This window comes from Xenia sp. Carnegie-2017, unplaced genomic scaffold, assembly GCF_021976095.1.
Source record: "Xenia sp. Carnegie-2017 unplaced genomic scaffold, XeniaSp_v1 HiC_scaffold_23, whole genome shotgun sequence".
NCBI classification, from domain to species: domain Eukaryota; kingdom Metazoa; phylum Cnidaria; class Anthozoa; order Malacalcyonacea; family Xeniidae; genus Xenia; species Xenia sp. Carnegie-2017.
The window spans coordinates 7,914,435-7,933,419 of record NW_025813486.1 but is presented as its reverse complement, the minus strand read 5'-3'; the positions used below and the strand labels follow the sequence as shown (position 1 = coordinate 7,933,419).

The 18,985-nt window shown below is 35.3% G+C and overlaps 2 protein-coding genes across 2 annotated transcripts; both read left to right on the top strand.

Moving 5' to 3' along the window:
- Nucleotides 1-509: 509 nt before the first annotated feature.
- LOC124449395 (85/88 kDa calcium-independent phospholipase A2-like) lies at nucleotides 510-13,490 on the top strand. The gene is made up of 13 exons (XM_047000312.1): nucleotides 510-579; nucleotides 1,296-1,536; nucleotides 2,335-2,485; nucleotides 2,759-2,844; nucleotides 6,521-6,703; nucleotides 7,217-7,396; nucleotides 8,080-8,275; nucleotides 8,810-9,001; nucleotides 11,706-11,846; nucleotides 11,930-12,080; nucleotides 12,199-12,332; nucleotides 12,645-12,970; nucleotides 13,147-13,490. The coding sequence occupies exons 1-13, from the start codon at nucleotides 572-574 to the stop codon at nucleotides 13,357-13,359; spliced, it is 2,202 nt and encodes a 733-aa protein (XP_046856268.1). The 5' UTR covers nucleotides 510-571; the 3' UTR covers nucleotides 13,360-13,490.
- A 436-nt stretch (nucleotides 13,491-13,926) lies between these two features.
- Nucleotides 13,927-17,896, top strand: LOC124449518 (uncharacterized methyltransferase C25B8.09-like). The gene is made up of 2 exons (XM_047000463.1): nucleotides 13,927-14,463; nucleotides 16,565-17,896. The coding sequence occupies exons 1-2, from the start codon at nucleotides 14,013-14,015 to the stop codon at nucleotides 17,050-17,052; spliced, it is 939 nt and encodes a 312-aa protein (XP_046856419.1). The 5' UTR covers nucleotides 13,927-14,012; the 3' UTR covers nucleotides 17,053-17,896.
- The last annotated feature ends 1,089 nt before the right edge of the window (nucleotides 17,897-18,985 follow it).

The window sequence follows — 18,985 nt, the reverse complement described above, 5'->3', positions numbered from 1 at the left end:
GTGCCAAAACAAAGTTCGCTTTTCATCCTTCTAAAAAGAAGCTTAAACATGTACAAATGTCGTTCAAACTTATTTTTTATCAAAGTCGAAACTTTGTTTAAGGTTTTTAGACATTAAGCTGGCTCGAAGACCACTGTTTTTTGCAAAAAATCCGGCAATTTCGAAGTGATGTATTTCGCCTCCGTACCCTCAATGGCGTCGATCATGCAGGTTTCAAAGATGGCGGCCAAGTTAGCCTTCCAGTTCTTACAGAGTTCACTGGAGTGAATATTTTCTGTTGCAAACTCAATATAGGCAGCTTCAAAAGTCAGAAAGAAACTATTTAGTGAGATTTATCATGGGGAACATTGTTTCCCAAGACCGGAACAACTCGTCTTTTTTAAAGGTTGAGGAGAAGTTGCCGGTCTTTTATCAGGATTCAAAAATTATAAGCCGAAACGACAATGGACAGGAAACATTTAGACTTTATTACGTTTCATTAAACCATTACGAAGCTGTGCTGTACCATGCAGAGGAAAGAGCGGATTGTCTAAGTTTATTCAGGATTGAAGATGAGGAAAAAGCAAAAGAAATGTTTGGGTATGTTGAAGTGTAGAAATGCGGGTATTGAGTTGATGCACTTTTCAGTTTTCACTTCCCTTTCAAAGTTTTCACTAATAAAGTAAATGGTTTGACTCTGAAGATGACTACCGCTAAGATTGTCGAAACGTCAGTCAATAACAACAAAAACAGTCCTTCTCAGGACTATACCAACCTGGACGATCAACATTTACAAACATGTAAAGTTTTCACTATTAACAAAGTTTTATGTTAAATACCGTAACCCATTCTTTGAGGAATTTTTAATTGATACACGTTGGCTATTGCCATTTTGTACATTATATACTTTCATACAGTGAAATTATATTGTAGAAATGTTCCAGTAATCAAGTATGTTACTTAAGAGTTACGATAGTAAATATTGGACAGTTTCAATTTGAAAAAGTAAGTTAACACTTCAATGAATCCCCAGATACCACGGAGCAAATTTTTATACTGAGGGCTTATTAACCCATTAAGTGTCAAAGTTGTGTGTCAGAGGGGTCTAGGAAAAAATTTCAAAATTTCAAAATGGCTGCAAATATCAATGGCCCCTTTTCTGCAGTCCCCTGATTCACTGCTTTACATCTTATATGTTTAAACTATAAAATACTGATTGACAAAGTCCACGAACTATTACTTCTGCAAAAGATAATTGTTTTCTTTTTTTAATGAAGCATATTTTTTTAATATGTCTTTTTTGTTTTTAATCACAGGAAGCTATGTGAGAAACTCACACCTTTCTATCAATCATCATCAAAGTGTTACGACACTCAGACACTGCAATCCTTGCTCAACTGCCTTGAGGAAAATCCTGGTATGAATCTTTCAGTTGTTGCAAGGAAAACTGGTCTCACAGAATGTCTAAAGCATGAGAAAATTAGAGCAAGTATGGAGATTGTTGATGCCACAGATTCAGGTGATAATGGTGATAAGACTCTCTTGCAATGGGCTAAGGTAATTGTAAATACAAGCCACATGAGCTAAGGGGTTAGTTATGTAAATCAAGATGTCCATCCAGCTGAGTTAGAATGTGCACAGCAAGATCAAATGATTACCTATGCTTTATTATACCGATTTTTAACTTGGCTTGTTTGGACAATTTGGTTCACAAAATGAAGTTATCATTCACTTGTGAGATGTGATTATAACAAAATACCATAAATAAAAAAACATAAATATAAAATTCCTTGTTTGAACATCTTATGTTCTTCAAGGTCTAAGTAAGTAAAGCTAAGCCAAATAAATGTTTTGTTGTGTTTGGTCTATGTATTCATCATTTCTATTCAGAAATACATTACTTTGAGTGCTGATTTAAATTTAACACACTCTGACTTTAACTTAATCAACGATTTGTTCCAAAATAATTAAAATGAGAATAATTTGGCTAATTTAGGCAAATATGTCCAATCTTTGCAAATATAATATACACAGCAAATACTATAAAACATTAATTTTTCTTTCTTTGTTTCACTTAAAGTACATAAGTTACCTGTGGAGGATAATAAAAAGTTCATATATTCTCTCAACTCTTAAGGCATTATTAAAACATGTTGTTTCAAGGTAGACATTATCGTATGGTAGCCTTACTATTTGTATGTTAAAAATTGCAGATTCTGTCTTTAAACTTGTGTTGATTATTTGTAATACCAGGTATTACCAAGGCTTTCAACACATGTATGTAAAAATTTTTTTGCCACAAGTCACAGGCTTTACTGCCTACAAGTATTAACATCAAAATATTTTGTTTTATAGTTTGGTTTCAAGGGACAGATTGACAACGTTGTGGAAGGAGTAGGCGTAAGCTCACTTACTCAAGAAGATGATAAAGGCAACACAGTTATGCATTATGCTGTAAGCCAACCAGAATTACTTGATAAATTATTGCTTCGAGCAACTGAGCTAGGTAAGTAGTATAGCGCTAAATTGTAGCATTTGTTGTGTGTTAAGGTTTGGAGGTTTCATGTTCTTTTCAATAGAATACATACATACATGAACTTTCTTTAAATTCAAAATGAACACAGGCTTCAGCAAACACACTGCATGATGCGGCTTTTGTTTAAATTTTCCTTCAAGAACATATTTCACACTTACCATACCAAACCATTAAAATAACAAGTTTCATGTATGAGGTTCATATTCGTTCATCTATTCTTATGAAGTTCTTATTCTTTTGCAGTTGCTCAGGTAGTGAACAGTGTGAACAGTTCAGAGGAGACACCACTACATTTTGCATGTGTGATTAATAATGGAAAAGGTCTACAGGTATGTATATATACAATTTTATTTATCTCAGATGAACAGAAACCTCAATAATATGTAAGAATGAGAATGTTGAAGTATGGCATTAATTGGCAGTCTGTCTATTTGGTTGTGCTTTGTATTATGAAATTGTTCTATAAATGGGCATAGCAGGACAGAAACTTGATGACCAGCTATAGCACTGCATGGGTTGTAAGTTTGATAAACCACTGCATAGAATGACTAAAGCTTGTAGGATGGCTATCCAACTGCATAACAGGACTAAAGCATGCAGGCTTGCTAAACCACTGCATAACAGGATAATTCAAAGAGCATTACTGACATTTGAGGCTTTCTAATATAATATTGCTAAGCAGAACTGCAATTGGTTTCAGGCTTTACACTTCAAATCATGACTCAAACTTGCTGGCCAGCTGCTGCACTGCATAACAGGACTAAAATTTGTAGGTTGGCTATACCACTGCCTACTATCTTGCTGGCCGAGTATACAAAGAGCAATACTAATGCTTGAGGCTGGCTATACAATTTCAAAGCAATAGTCAAACTTGCTTTACCCTTTATTGCAGGACTAAATCTTGCTGGCCTGCTTTACAAATGCATAACTAGACTGAAACTTGCTGACTTTGCTAAAGGAGAAAATATGCATGTAGGAAGCTTACTCAGAACCAAACTTATGGCCTGTTTACATGCAAATAGGGTAACACTAGCCGAAGGGATATCCCAGTAAGCGAGTTACCCTACGACAATATATCTCATAAGTAGCGTTTTACATGTGCGCTATGGTAACCCTTGGGGTAGGTTTCCCTACCAAAATGTTAGCTTTACGTTTACCCTAGCAGTAGGGCTAATGTTCACTTCTCTTCTCCGGAGTATATTCACTTATGTATAGCAACATTGAGGGGAAAAATCGCTTGCGGAGGATATATTTACACTCTAGGTGAACAACATCACTTAACAGAGTAAAAAATGAAATGCGAGTAGAAAGCGCAATGACTAAGGAACTTTTTCCTACGCCAATGCAGACGTTGATCGTTTAAATGTCTTTTCTTTGTTATAAAAAACTAAGTTTAAATGGAATAATATTTTATAAATCCCCCGTATTTTATTACATATATGTCCTAAATGGACGACTCCTGTACCTCCTTTTCTCTTTTTCAACTAAAGTTAACGCTTAATAAGATATATGGCATATCTATGTATCCTCACTGACTGAAGCTGTGTAGCTTTAGATTGTCCGGATATTTAAAACATTTTTCATTGAATGTAGTTTTTACTTGAACATGGTGCTGATTTTTAAAACATTTTTCATTGAATGTAGTTTTTACTTGAACATGATGCTGATTTTTAAAACATTTTTCATTGAATGTAGTTGTTACTTGAACATGATGCTGATTTTTATAACATTTTTCATTGAATGTAGTTGTTACTTGAACATGGTGCTGAGTTTTATAACATTTTTCATTGAATGTAGTTGTTACTTGAACATGGTGCTGAGTTTTATAACATTTTTCATTGAATGTAGTTGTTACTTGAACATGGTGCTGATTTTTAGAACATTTTTCATTGAATGTAGTTGTTACTTGAACATGGTGCTGATTTTTAAAACATTTTTCATTGAATGTAGTTTTTACTTGAACATGATGCTGATTTTTAGAACATTTTTCATTGAATGTAGTTGTTACTTGAACATGGTGCTGATTTTTAAAACATTTTTCATTGAATGTAGTTGTTACTTGAACATGGTGCTGATTTTAAAACATTTTTCATTGAATGTAGTTGTTACTTGAACATGGTGCTGATTTTTATAACATTTTTCATTGAATGTAGTTTTTACTTGAACATGGTGCTGATTTTTAAAACATTTTTCATTGAATGTAGTTGTTACTTGAACATGGTGCTGATTTTTAAAACATTTTTCATTGAATGTAGTTTTACTTGAACATGGTGCTGATTTTTAAAACATTTTCATTGAATGTAGTTTTACTTGAACATGATGCTGATTTTAAAACATTTTTCATTGAATGTAGTTGTTACTTGAACATGGTGCTGAGTTTTATAACATTTTCATTGAATGTAGTTGTTACTTGAACATGGTGCTGATTTTAGAACATTTTTCATTGAATGTAGTTGTTACTTGAACATGGTGCTGATTTTAAAACATTTTCATTGAATGTAGTTTTACTTGAACATGGTGCTGATTTTAAAACATTTTTCATTGAATGTAGTTTTTACTTGAACATGATGCTGATTTTTAAAACATTTTTCATTGAATGTAGTTGTTACTTGAACATGGTGCTGAGTTTTATAACATTTTTCATTGAATGTAGTTGTTACTTGAACATGGTGCTGATTTTTAGAACATTTTTCATTGAATGTAGTTGTTACTTGAACATGGTGCTGATTTTAAAACATTTTCATTGAATGTAGTTTTACTTGAACATGGTGCTGATTTTTAAAACATTTTTCATTGAATGTAGTTTTTACTTGAACATGATGCTGATTTTTAAAACATTTTTCATTGAATGTAGTTGTTACTTGAACATGGTGCTGAGTTTTATAACATTTTCATTGAATGTAGTTGTTACTTGAACATGGTGCTGATTTTAGAACATTTTCATTGAATGTAGTTGTTACTTGAACATGGTGCTGATTTTAAAACATTTTTCATTGAATGTAGTTGTTACTTGAACATGGTGCTGATTTTATAACATTTTTCATTGAATGTAGTTTTACTTGAACATGGTGCTGATTTTAAAACATTTTTCATTGAATGTAGTTGTTACTTGAACATGGTGCTGATTTTTAAAACATTTTCATTGAATGTAGTTTTACTTGAACATGGTGCTGATTTTTAAAACATTTTCATTGAATGTAGTTTTTACTTGAACATGATGCTGATTTTAAAACATTTTCATTGAATGTAGTTGTTACTTGAACATGGTGCTGAGTTTTATAACATTTTTCATTGAATGTAGTTGTTACTTGAACATGGTGCTGATTTTAGAACATTTTCATTGAATGTAGTTGTTACTTGAACATGGTGCTGATTTTTAAAACATTTTTCATTGAATGTAGTTTTTACTTGAACATGATGCTGATTTTTAAAACATTTTTCATTGAATGTAGTTGTTACTTGAACATGGTGCTGATTTTATAACATTTTCATTGAATGTAGTTGTTACTTGAACATGGTGCTGATTTTTAAAACATTTTTCATTGAATGTAGTTGTTACTTGAACATGGTGCTGATTTTAAAACATTTTCATTGAATGTAGTTGTTACTTGAACATGGTGCTGAGTTTTATAACATTTTTCATTGAATGTAGTTGTTACTTGAACATGGTGCTGATTTTTAGAACATTTTTCATTGAATGTAGTTGTTACTTGAACATGGTGCTGATTTTTAAAACATTTTTCATTGAATGTAGTTGTTACTTGAACATGGTGCTGATTTTTAACATTTTCATTGAATGTAGTTGTTACTTGAACATGGTGCTGATTTTATAACATTTTTCATTGAATGTAGTTGTTACTTGAACATGGTGCTGATTTTTAAAACATTTTTCATTGAATGTAGTTGTTACTTGAACATGGTGCTGATTTTTATAACATTTTTCATTGAATGTAATTGTTACTTGAACATGGTGCTGATTTTTAAAACATTTTTCATTGAATGTAGTTGTTACTTGAACATGGTGCTGATCTGAAAGTTAAGAGTAAACACATGTTTCCTATTCATGCTGCAGTGAAGTTCAATAGTGATGAGTGCATTAAGGCGATACTCAAGTTTCATAAAGATTGCACAACTTTTAAAGATTCTAAATATGGAGGAACACCCTTACATTGGGTTAAAACTAGAAAGGTATGACCTCATAAAAATAAGATAACGTGTGTTAGTGTAGGTAGTGACGAATGAAGAGAAAACGAGAACCGTCTTTACACTATCTAAAATATATAAGAAATAAGATAACGTGTGTCAGTGTAGGTAGTGATGAATGAACAACAGAGAACAAGAACAGTCTTTACACTATCTAAAATATTTAAGAAAAAAGATAACGTGTGTCAGTTTAGGTAGTGATGAATAAACAACAGAGAACAAGAACAGTCTTTACACTAACGAAAATAAATAAGGAATAAGATAACGTGTGTCAGTGTGGGTAGTGATGAATGAACAACAGAGAACAAGAACAATCTTTACACTAACTAAAATATATAAGAAATACGATGAGTTGAGTCAGTGTAGGTAGTGATGAATGAACAACAGAGAACAAGAACAATCATTACACTAACTAAAATGTATAAGAAATACGATGAGTTGTGTCTGTGTACGTAGTGAATAACAAGTAAAATTGTTTTCTTTTTTGTCTTTGTAAAGATTGCAGAATTATTAATTATGAGTGAAGATATTGAAGCCGAGAACAACGAAGGTGAGACTCCTCTCCACATCATGGTGAAAAGAAAAAGACAATCTTCAGTTGTATGTTTGTTGTCACATGGAGCAGATGTGAATGCTCTAGGAATGAGCAATGAAACGCCATTGCATATCGCCGTAAAGGTACTGAAAATTAATAAAAGTTAAACTCTTTATGAAAAAAGAGATACTAAAGAAAAACTATCAATGAATCGAGACACTAGATTGGAGTATATAAAAAGTCAGTTTCAACGTACATCAGATCACTTTTGATGAAAGCACTTCACTGGAGTGTATAAGGACTCAAGTTTCAACATCAGATCACTCCTGATGAAGACACTAGACTGGAGTATATAAGAACTCAAATTTCAACATCAGATCACTTCTGATGAAGACACTAGACTGGAGTATGTAAGAACTTAAGTTCATCATTAGATCACTCCTTATGACGTCATTAGACCAGAGTATATAAGAACTCATGTTTCAACATAAGATCACTCCTGATCAAGACATTAGACTGGAGTATATAAGGACTCAAATTTCAACATAAGATCGTTCCTGATGAAGACACCAAAATGGAGTATGTAAAAGCGCAAGTTTCGACATTAGATCACTTCTGATGAAGACACTGGACTTGAGTATATGAGAACTCAACTTTCAACATCAGATTATTTCTTATGAACACTGTAAAGTGCAGTATATAAAGTCTCAAGATTGAACATCAGATCAATCCTAATCGATAAAGACACAAGACTGGAGTAGAAGTCATGTTTCAACAACAATCATTCTCTCACTCCTAATTTATAAAAACTATTGATTTTTTTTAGGTTGGAGATGTACATATTGTAAAAACATTGATAGTATTTGGTGCTGACATAAATGCCGTGAACAGCAAGGGTGAAACACCACTTCATATAGCGACAGCATCAAAAAGTCTTTTCAGAAATGCTATTATACATTCTCTATGTCTCGTAGGAGCTGCTCCTTGCGATGCTCCTTTCATACCTTCAAAATATCCAGTCGGTAGGTTAATAATGAAGTATTTCTTAACACTTATACCTGTCATATCACACAGAGTTATGCCATCTTGGTAATAATTCTGTGGTTTAAAAATACTCGGATTTCAACCGACTAACATGTGTGCCATAGCTTAGTGCTTTAAGATTAAAGTGCTTATATAGTGTATCACATTTTTTACTACATTTAAGTAGAGGACAAAAAATTAGTTATTAAATTCTTTAACATTTTTTGGTTCGCTCTTTTCATTCGCCAGATATTCGGCTCTAAACTATAGTTTTATAAAAATGTTGCGTAGAAACTAGAGTTTGCGCGAGCAAAGTGTGACGTAGCTTCCGACTATTTCTGTTGTTTCGAGCCGAATATATGGCGAATGAAAAGAGCAAACCAAAAATTGTTAAAGAACTTAATAACTAATTTTTTGTCCTTTTCCCCAATGCATCAAAAAATTGTGATATTATCATTTTAGGAATTGTTGAACAATTTTGTCGATTTGTGAAACACGGAAATGTTTACATTAATAATCGTTTCTCTACGCAGGTAAAAAGCCTGGGAACGAACTGTCTCAGGCTCGTGATGACACCCCCATTATACTGGACGACATCGCGAAAATTATGGCATCTGGTGCCCAGGCCAACGTGAAATACAAACGGTCTGGATCAGGCAAGAATGAAAACGATGGAGAATCGATGATGAAGAAGAAAAGGAAAGGTGATAGTGCATTGTGCTTAGGTGAGGTACGTCATTTGAATGAAGAGGATTGCAACATGGTTGTCTTACGTGAAGTACATCATGTGCTCACAGGGGATATCTACATGGTTGTCTTGTGTGAGGTACATCTTGTGCTCACAGGGGATATAAACATGGTTGTCTTACGTGAAGTACATCATGTGCTCACAGGGTATTGCAACATGGTTTGTCTTATGTGAGGTACATCATGTGCTCACAGGGGATATAAACATGGTTGTCTTACGTGAAGTACATCATGTGCTCACAGGGGATTGCAACATGGTTGTCTTACGTGAGGTACATCATGTGCTCACAGGGGATATCTACATGGTTGTCTTGTGTGAGGTACATCATGTGCTCACAGGGGATATCAACATGGTTGTCTTACGTGAGGTACATCATGTGCTCACAGGGGATTGCAACATGGTTGTCTTGTGTGAGGTACATCATGTGCTCACTGGGGATATCAACATGGTTGTCTTATGTGAGGTGCATCATGTGCTTACAGGGGATTGCAACATGGTTGTCTTGTGAGGTACATCATGTGCTCACAGGGGATTGCAACATGGTTGTCTTATGTGAAGTACATCATGTGCTCACAGGGGATATGAACATGGTTGTCTTACGTGAAGTACATCATGTGCTCACAGGGGATTGCAACATGGTTGTCTTACGTGAAGTACATCATGTGCTCACAGGGATAGCAACATGGTTGTCTTACTTGAGGTACATCATGTGCTCACAGGGGATTGCAACATGGTTGGCTTACGTGAGGTACATCATGTGCTCACAGGGGATTGCAACATGGTTGTCTTACGTGAAGTACATCGTGCTCACAGGGGATTGCAACATGGTTGTCTTACGTGAAGTACATCATGTGCTCATAGGGGATTGCAACATGGTTGTCTTACGTGAAGTACATCATGTGCTCACAAGGGATAGCAACATGGTTGTCTTACTTGAGGTACATCATGTGCTCACAGAGGATTGCAACATGGTTGGCTTACGTGAGGTACATTATGTGCTCACAGGGGATAGTATCATGGTTGTCTTATGTGAGTACATCATATGCTCACAGGTGATTGCAACATGGTTGTCTTACAATTAAATGAAGATATGATCTTCGCACTTTGCTGGACAATTCAAGCAATTGTCTCATAAGCAATAAGCAATAAGCAATCGAATCATATCTTCATTTAGTTTCAAACACCGCACTGCATAAAACATTCATGGTTGTCTTACGTGAAGTACATCATGTGCTCACAGGGGATTGCAACATGGTTGTCTTACAATTAAATGAAGATATGATCTTCGCACTTTGCTGGACAATTCAAGCAATTGTCTCATAAGCAATAAGCAATTGAATCATATCTTCATTTAATTTCAAACACCGCACTGCATAAAACATTCATGGTTGTCTTACTTGAGGTACTTCATGTGCTCACAGGGGATTGCAACATGGTTGGCTTACGTGAGGTACATTATGTGCTCACAGGGGATTGCAACATGGTTGTCTTATGTGAAGTACATCATGTGCTCACAGGGGATTGTAACATGGTTGTCTTGTGTGAGGTACATCATGTGCTCACAGGGATTGCAACATGGTTGTCTTATGTGAAGTACATCATGTGCTCGCAGGGTATTGCAACATGGTTGTCTTGTGTGAGGTACATCATGTGCTCACAGGGGATTGCAACATGGTTGTCTTATGTAGTACATCATGTGCTCACAGGGGATTGCAACATGGTTGTCTTATGTGAGGTACGTCATGTGCTCACAGGGAATTGCAACATGGTTGTTTACGTGAGGTACATCATGTGCTCACAGGGGATAGTAACATGGTTGTCTTACGTGAGGTACATCATGTGAGTTTAGGGGATAGCCACAATGCTGTCTTAGGTGAGGTACATCATGTGCTCACAGGGGATAGCAACATGGTTGTCTTAAGTGAGGTACATCATGTGAGTTAAGGGGATAGCCACAATGCTGTCTTAGGTGAGGTACATCATGTGCTCACATGGGATAGTGACATGGTTGTTATATGTGAGGTACATCATGGGCTCACAGGGGATAGCAACATGGTTGTCTTACGTGAGGTACATCATGTGAGTTAAGGGGATAGCCACAATGCTGTCTTAGGTGAGGTACATCATGTGCTCACAGGGGTAGCAACATGGTTGTCTTAAGTGAGGTACATCATGTGAGTTAAGGGGATAGCCACAATGCTGTCTTAGGTGAGGTACATCATGTGAGTTAAGGGGATAGCAACAATGCTGTCTTAGGTGAGGTACTTCATGTGAGAGAATATAAACTTGACTGACTATTGTAAGCAAAGCAATAGTACGTTTACTCATGTATATTTAAATATGTTTGAGGCTATTGCGAGGATGGTTCTACGTAGATAAAATAACTGCTTTCAATGAGGCATGACTTGGTAATAGGAATATAGGATGGGAATATTTATCTCTTATCCGTTATTGTTGTTTGATTCACACGTGAAACACGGATAGCCTGTCTCATAAAGCTTGCTCAATTTGTTAACGAGGCTTTTCAAATAAGATGTTTGTCTAAAGTACGTATTCATTGCACGAGTAGTTTAGCGGTATGCGTTGTATTTGCGATGTTTATATAATTCAACATTATCTGCACTATTCTATCCGACAAAAAATTTTTTTCATTACTCTATCTTTTTTATTTCCTTTTGAAGATGGTGGCGGTATTCGCGGCCTCATTCTCATTCAAGTCTTGTTGAATCTTGAACGTGTTGCTATGCAACCGATTGTTAAGCTGTTCGATTGGATAGCGGGTACAAGTACCGGTGGTATACTTGCATTGGGGTTGTTAAATGGTAGGCCAATGTAATGTGGAAGTTAACTTTTGTTCTTGTATATATTTTGAAATACTTCTTATCAATTATTGTTTTTGCGATAGGTAGTTCGATGGCATATCTACAGCAACTTTACTTTCGTTTCAAAGACGAAGTGTTCGTCGGCTCTCGTCCTTATCCATCTGAGCCGCTCGAGAAATTCCTTCGGCAGGAATTTGGCGTCGATACTAAAATGACAAGCGTCAACTACCCAAGGTATTTTATCGTCATTTTTTGAGCAAGTAGCTAGGACAATACAGCATTTTATATAATGAAAAACGTTTTTTTAGGAATAAGGATTTTGTGATTAATATAGTTAATTGCTCTTGTTTAGAGTCCTTGCAACTGCTGCTGTTTCTGACAGAATACCACCAGCTCTTCATCTGTTTCGTAATTTTTCCATTCCCGAAGACGACGAAGAAGAACAAAAACCAAACTCTCCGTTTCCCCCTGTATCAAAACCTGCAGGTCAGTGAATGTGTAAATATTGCGTTTATTCAGTGTGTTTTGAAATGCTGTATATTGAAGGTTATGCTTTTCTTACCCTACTAAAGAGTAGTTCTAGCTATAAACTAAAATGCGTGCAATCGACTATTTGGTATCCTTGTTGAATGTATTGTATACAGTTCTAGGTCTAGTTGTAAACAGCTGAGAGTACGAGGTCTACCGGTCTAGGATTGAATTGCATTGTATCCAGCAGAGTACTGGGTATAGCTGTGAATATTAATGTATCCGTACTGGGAACACATATTTAGCGAACTCCATTTCATTCGTTTTTAGATCAACTGATGTGGCGTGCGGCGCGTGGGACTGGTGCTGCTCCGACTTACTTTCGGGCCATGGGACGCATGCTTGATGGAGGCTTAATCGCCAACAATCCGACACTTGATCTAATATCATTCCTGCATTCTTTCTATAAGAGAGCGGAGCCACAGAAACCAGATCACGAAACTTGTCACAAAATCGGTCTCGTGTTCTCGGTGGGAACCGGTAAGCCACCGGATGTGCCCGTCAAAAACATCGACGTGCTTCGGCCGACGTCTATGAGTGACTTGGCGAAAGTTGCCTTCGGAGCTCAAGCTTTGGCTGAAATTCTTGTTGAACAAGTTCGTAATTAAACTAAATACAAACGATTGTGTTGTTGTTGTTATAAAATTTGTTGCAAACATTTGTAAGGTGTCATAACTTTTTAGAATGTTGAATATTTTATTTATAAATGCAATTTTTAGTGTCCTTAAGTATTTTGTTCTGGCCACTCTAACTTTTATCTATTATTTTACAGGCAACCTCGTGCGTTGGTGCTGTAGTTGACCGCGCAGCGGCATGGTGCGAGATGATAAATGTGTTCTACCATCGCTTAAATCCAAGGATATTCTCAGATGTTCCCCTGGATACGAAAGACGATCAACTACTGGTTAACATGTTGTGGGAATGTCAAGTTTACATATTCGAACACAGACATATCATCAAAGAACTTGCAGATCACCTGACGTGATGTTTAGACGGAATATATTTAGAGTTTTTATTACTACAGAATAATTATAGATATAGTTACCAAATTTTATAACAGGGGAGGATTTAAATGACCCCTGCTGCTGGTTCTCAAATATATATTGCTACTACTAACACGGAACATAGAATTTTAACAAAGGAGGCTGTCCCACCCCTCCCCCTCTACAATGAACTCCTAAAAAGAAGCCTGAATTCCTTACTTGTCAAATCTGCTTATAGCCATTATTTTTTCCGTTGTGTTGTGCCACAAAAGGTGATTGCCACAGGTATTCGCGCGGAATAACTGATAACCCGCTTGATTGGTAGGTGATGTCGTCATTTAACGACAACCGATCACATTGCAAATTTAATGTAGCCAATAAAAAATCGAACATAGGCTTATTGTTAATCAATATCTTATTGTATTAGATGTACCAAAAAGATTTTAGCCCAGTGTTCAAAATACTAAAAATATGAAAAACACCTTATATATCGTAAAAGTTTCCAAAATGAATCAGTAGTTGTTTATCGTAAAGGAGATACTTCATGTATTACACTAGTGTGAGGAAGTATACAAGTGTGACTACTTCCTAGAGGTAAGACACGGACCACGAAAAGAATCATGTTACTGCAACCAAAATGTAATGTGGTGGCAAAATGCTTCATTTAAAGCTACTAAGATGCGTTTCTGACGGCCCACACCCGAGATGCGTTGTCAGACGAGTGAACTTTCGACAAGTTAAATCATCAACTTCAATGTACTTAAAATGGTTGCAGAATGTGAATGATGCTTCTAAGGCATGGTCTCATCCCAAGATCTCTAGTTTGTACGAAAAGACTCGTCCAGATTACAATCTGGATTCGGTGAAATATCTTTTGGAAAAAGTAGGCGCTTTAAAGCAATATTCTGGTCTTGAACCCTTTACCATTGTTGAACTTGGTGCAGGTACTGGCAAATTTACAAGAGCCGTTCTCAAAGTGTTAAAACAACATAGTGTTCAAAATTTCAAAATCATCGCGACGGAACCACTAAAATCAATGTGTGATATATTCAAAGAAATGGTACCTGAAGTTGAAATAATACAATGCTCTGCAAGTGATTTATCAGGTATGTGTGCCCCTACCCCCTGCACAAGTTTCAACAATGTTCTGTATATATGATCAGGATTTTTTATTGCTTCAAAGTACAACAAAGTCCCATAACAGAAATAGTAAATCTATTTTTTGTTGGGCGTTTTTATTCCTATTGTCACAGTGTTTTAATCAAAAAATCCATTCATATTAGGTAATTACCAATGTTAAAATTTCAATATGACTGCCTAAGGAAAATTAGGTTTTCTTTGCTCTTGAGTCATGTAAAGTGAAACTTTTTGTTAAGGTTAGTATGTTGAATGCAGCACCATTCTTGATGTTTATACACTTTAAATGTAATGGCATATTTGATTGTACATCTACGAACAACATATTTGATTGTACATCTACTAACAACATATTTGATTGTACATCTACGAACAACATATTTGATTGTACATCTACTAACAACATATTTGATTGTACATCCCAAGTATGATTGGCCTAATGTAGACTGTAGTCAACTTACAGTTTTAAACATATTGAACATGAGCATTTCAGTAATGACTTCCCAACTTCTCTACGTACTTAAAACTTAAAATGCAATTTTATTATTGTGTACCATTATCAGTACGTATGTTGATAAAGCCAGCATAAGAAAGATTTTATTCATTGTGATAGTGGTGACAAATATTGATTCTCCCTGAGCATCATAGGATATGGAAATGTTGTATTTTGCTATCAATTCTATCAACAGTCTTGTTTTGATCTGGCAAATTATAACATTTGGTTTTATAAGGCATAGAAATTTGAACTACATTTTAAGTTAAAGAAGACAGCATCTAGGCTAATCTTGGGCTTATACAACAAACATGAATCCCATTTAATGTTGAAGTGACTTGAATATTATATATGGTGAAAATGGCTACACTAAATTGTTCTTTTAATCAGAGCTCAAGAATTGTGGTATTTTAATATTATTGGAAGTTTTATGTTTGTCACATGAAATTGGACAAAGTTGATTTCAACCTTTCTATCTTGAGACCAGGGCCATTTTTAACTGGTGTTTGCCCTGCCACCCAGGCCCTTATTCTGCCTCCCACCGACGGATTTTCGCCCCCCCCCCCCTTTCCGCGAGTAAGACATTTTGATTTTACAAAATAATAAAGAGTTAAGGAAACATGTGAATTGTGAAACAAGTATTTGCTAGATGACGTCAATGCAACATGAGGTGTCCGTATACAGTTGGTTTTCGTTAGTAGAGGTCTGGTTCACTTGACTCTGAAAATGACAACGAGATTATTGTTGAAACGTCAGTCAACATGAACACCAACAGTTCATTCTCAAGACTACTAACTTGGACAATCAACATCTAAAACACCGAGTTTAGACCATTCAGTGTATATGTATCATAACACTAGACTTTTTGTCATTCTCACTCCACACACCCTACACCCCACCCCACCCCCACCCTGAGAAAGTTTTAACGTGCATGCGTGAAAGCAGTCACGACCATAAAACAATGGAATGCGTAAGGTTGTCATGCAAGTACGTGAAAAGGAATTGTTGGCATTGTTTTTACATAGCACGAAATTGCTTTTCAAGAAAGCTGCAAAAATTTTAATTATTTTATCATATGATTTTGTTCGCATCGTAAATGTACGTGAAAATTTTTCTTCTATCAATGCTAGAACTTTAGCATAGTGAGTGCCACAAATTTCTCAGTGTTTTTAGTTTTTACAGTTTACTCGCACGTGTATCCTCTTGTTAAATAAAGTCTTCTTTCACTAACTCGTTTATGACATATAAATATAAGCGAATCAAAGTGTGATTTTAACATACACTCGCATAATTATGAAATACAAAATATAGCTAACACAACTGACAAGCATCCACTGTGCGCAAGTTAATAAAGAGAGCAAAACTTCACTAGAATCACGACCGCCTATAATTGAAACTTCCAGTTGAGCTTTTAATGTGCGCTCCCCCCTTTCGCTCGCGATCTTAGTTTGTGATCGATTTGCGTTTGATCTGTTTGAAACTTTATAAGTGATGCCTTTTTGTTGGATATAAATTGACGGCTGGTGTATGTCTTTCTCTTCATCATTCTGACATTTCAACTTTCTACAACCCCATAGATTTTCCTGATCACATGATAGATACAGTATTAGCAGCTCAATGCTTCCATTGGTTTTACTCTGAAGAAAAAGCAATCAAGGAAATCCACCGAATTTTGAAGCCACTTGGAACTTTGGGTCTCATATTTTATTATCCTGATCGATCCGTTCCATGGATCAGAAGTATTGAAGAAATGCTCGATCCCAAATATACGGCGGTCGGACAAATTAATACTTACGATGAAAAAATCCTTACTCCTTTGCTCAATGTTGGGTTTTGTGAGGTAGCATCTGATGTTTCTGCATTTATGTGTTTTCAAGAGCTCGACAGAAAAGACCTTATGGAGAGATACAAAACAAAGAGTGTTGTTTCTGCTTCAAATCAAGATGAAAAAATGAGAATACTCGAAGCCATCGAAGAAATATTGACAACAAATGCGAACACGAAGTATGATGGGAAATATTTTTTTGATTATGTGATGAAAATTCACTGCTTTCAAAAGTTTTGAAAAAAAGTGAATTGCTCTTTAATACCATTGGATTAAAGTGACACGAGGGTCCATTTATTAAAAACCTCCATACATTTCCATTTTATCCCTAGTAGTGGAAATTACGTCTTGAAATCATTTTATAAAGCAATCATTTTGTGGTTTTGATGGCATGATGCACACACGTGGTATTGTTGATCGAGGTCAAGCATGTCCAGGAAAGTTCGTCTTTGGCTCATGTTTCGCTGGCTTTTGAGCATGGTTTTCATTTGTTTTCAGAAATGTGCAGTTAAAATGACACTTTTTGTCGCTTGTTAGAAAAAAAAAGTGCCGCAGACTCAGAAAATGTAAAAAGTTAATTATATGCGATCAAACTTAAAAAGCCTAACCCTGACCCTAACCCGAGTCTTTGGAAACAACAAACATTTTTAAGTGTTTGCCGGAAATATACTGAAGTGAAGTTCCGACGTAAGAAATGATGTCATGTCATTTGGTAGTTGGAAAAGAGTAACGACCGTCAAAATTCCTCGAAGCTTTGAACCATTTCTAACAGTAATGATGAAACGTCCTTCAAGGCTACAGAGGCTACGGCTCAGCAGTGGCAGATTACTCAGTAGGCTAAGTATAGGTTCGTCCGAAAAATTTAGTAAAATGGACAAAAAAAAGTATTGCGTAGCACAAACTATAGCGATTTGGATTTCATTTTTAAAATCTTTGGAAGATAAAAATTCCCTTATATTTTTACGTATAAACAATTAGTCCTTGTTGTTTTCAATTACTTTTCTGCTAATGACTTTTTCATGCAATCTATTAGCTATACCATTTCCAATTATTTATTACAGGAAATATATTGTAACTTCATATAGATTTTGACACTAATCTTTTCTAAATTATGTTAATCAGTCTTTCAGTAAGTATTTGCTCTGCTACTTAGCTGAAAATTTCAATCATGAAACGATCAATTGACCAAGAAGGACTTTTATTTGATTGAGTTATTGGTCATGTTACCAACATAAATACATTCATCTTGAAATCTGCACAAATGTCCACGACGACAGCACCCTAAAGTTATTACAACAAGTTGCAAAGTAAAAAGGGCAACAAAAAAACCGCCTAAAGTCCCGTCGCTTTCGTAGGGACAGCAAGTTGCATCTTCTTTGCAAGAATACCATTTATCTTTCGCGAATCCACAAGTTTTTCTACCCACGCCCTTGACGATGAATTTGATCATATACAAACATATAAATGTGTATGATTTAGACCAATGTAAATATTTTTGGTAAAAATTTAATATTTGCAACCTCTATCAATATTATTATGATACAACTTTGGAATTCTAATGGATTGTCAATGAAATAGATAAATGATTTTATGAATGTTTTATGAATTACGACTTTCAGCAATTTTTTTGAAACTTCTTTATCGGTATGTTGAAGTTGTGTGACTTAGATAACTGAACACGTATGAAGAACATTTTGTGTTTTATTACTAATTAAATACAATAGAAAAACGCACAAGAAAAGATTGTGCTGCTTGTAGAAATAAGTTAATTAGGCCAACAAACATACAGAATATCAATGTACCTGCTTCTTGATAAAAAAAAGCATGCAAGTCATATTTTGTTATTAACAGCAGGGGCGGCGGAAGAGGGGTTTGCTATTAAATTTTCAAAATGACTATGAAAGATAATGCTTACTAACAGTCTATTTTGATAATACAACATACTTATTTACATTGCAGTTGAGTGGACTTTAAAGAATCGCACAACAAACTGTAGCCTTCGACTGACGGTTGCATGGTAAATAATAATTATGAATTGTGAATAAAGTGATATGTATGATATGAAATTTAACACTATATTTCTGTAGGTGATGAATAAATTATTAAGAACTAGCATAAAGTAGGGAGTTACTGATCAAGCAAAAGATTATATTGTTTCGGCAAAATTACGGAA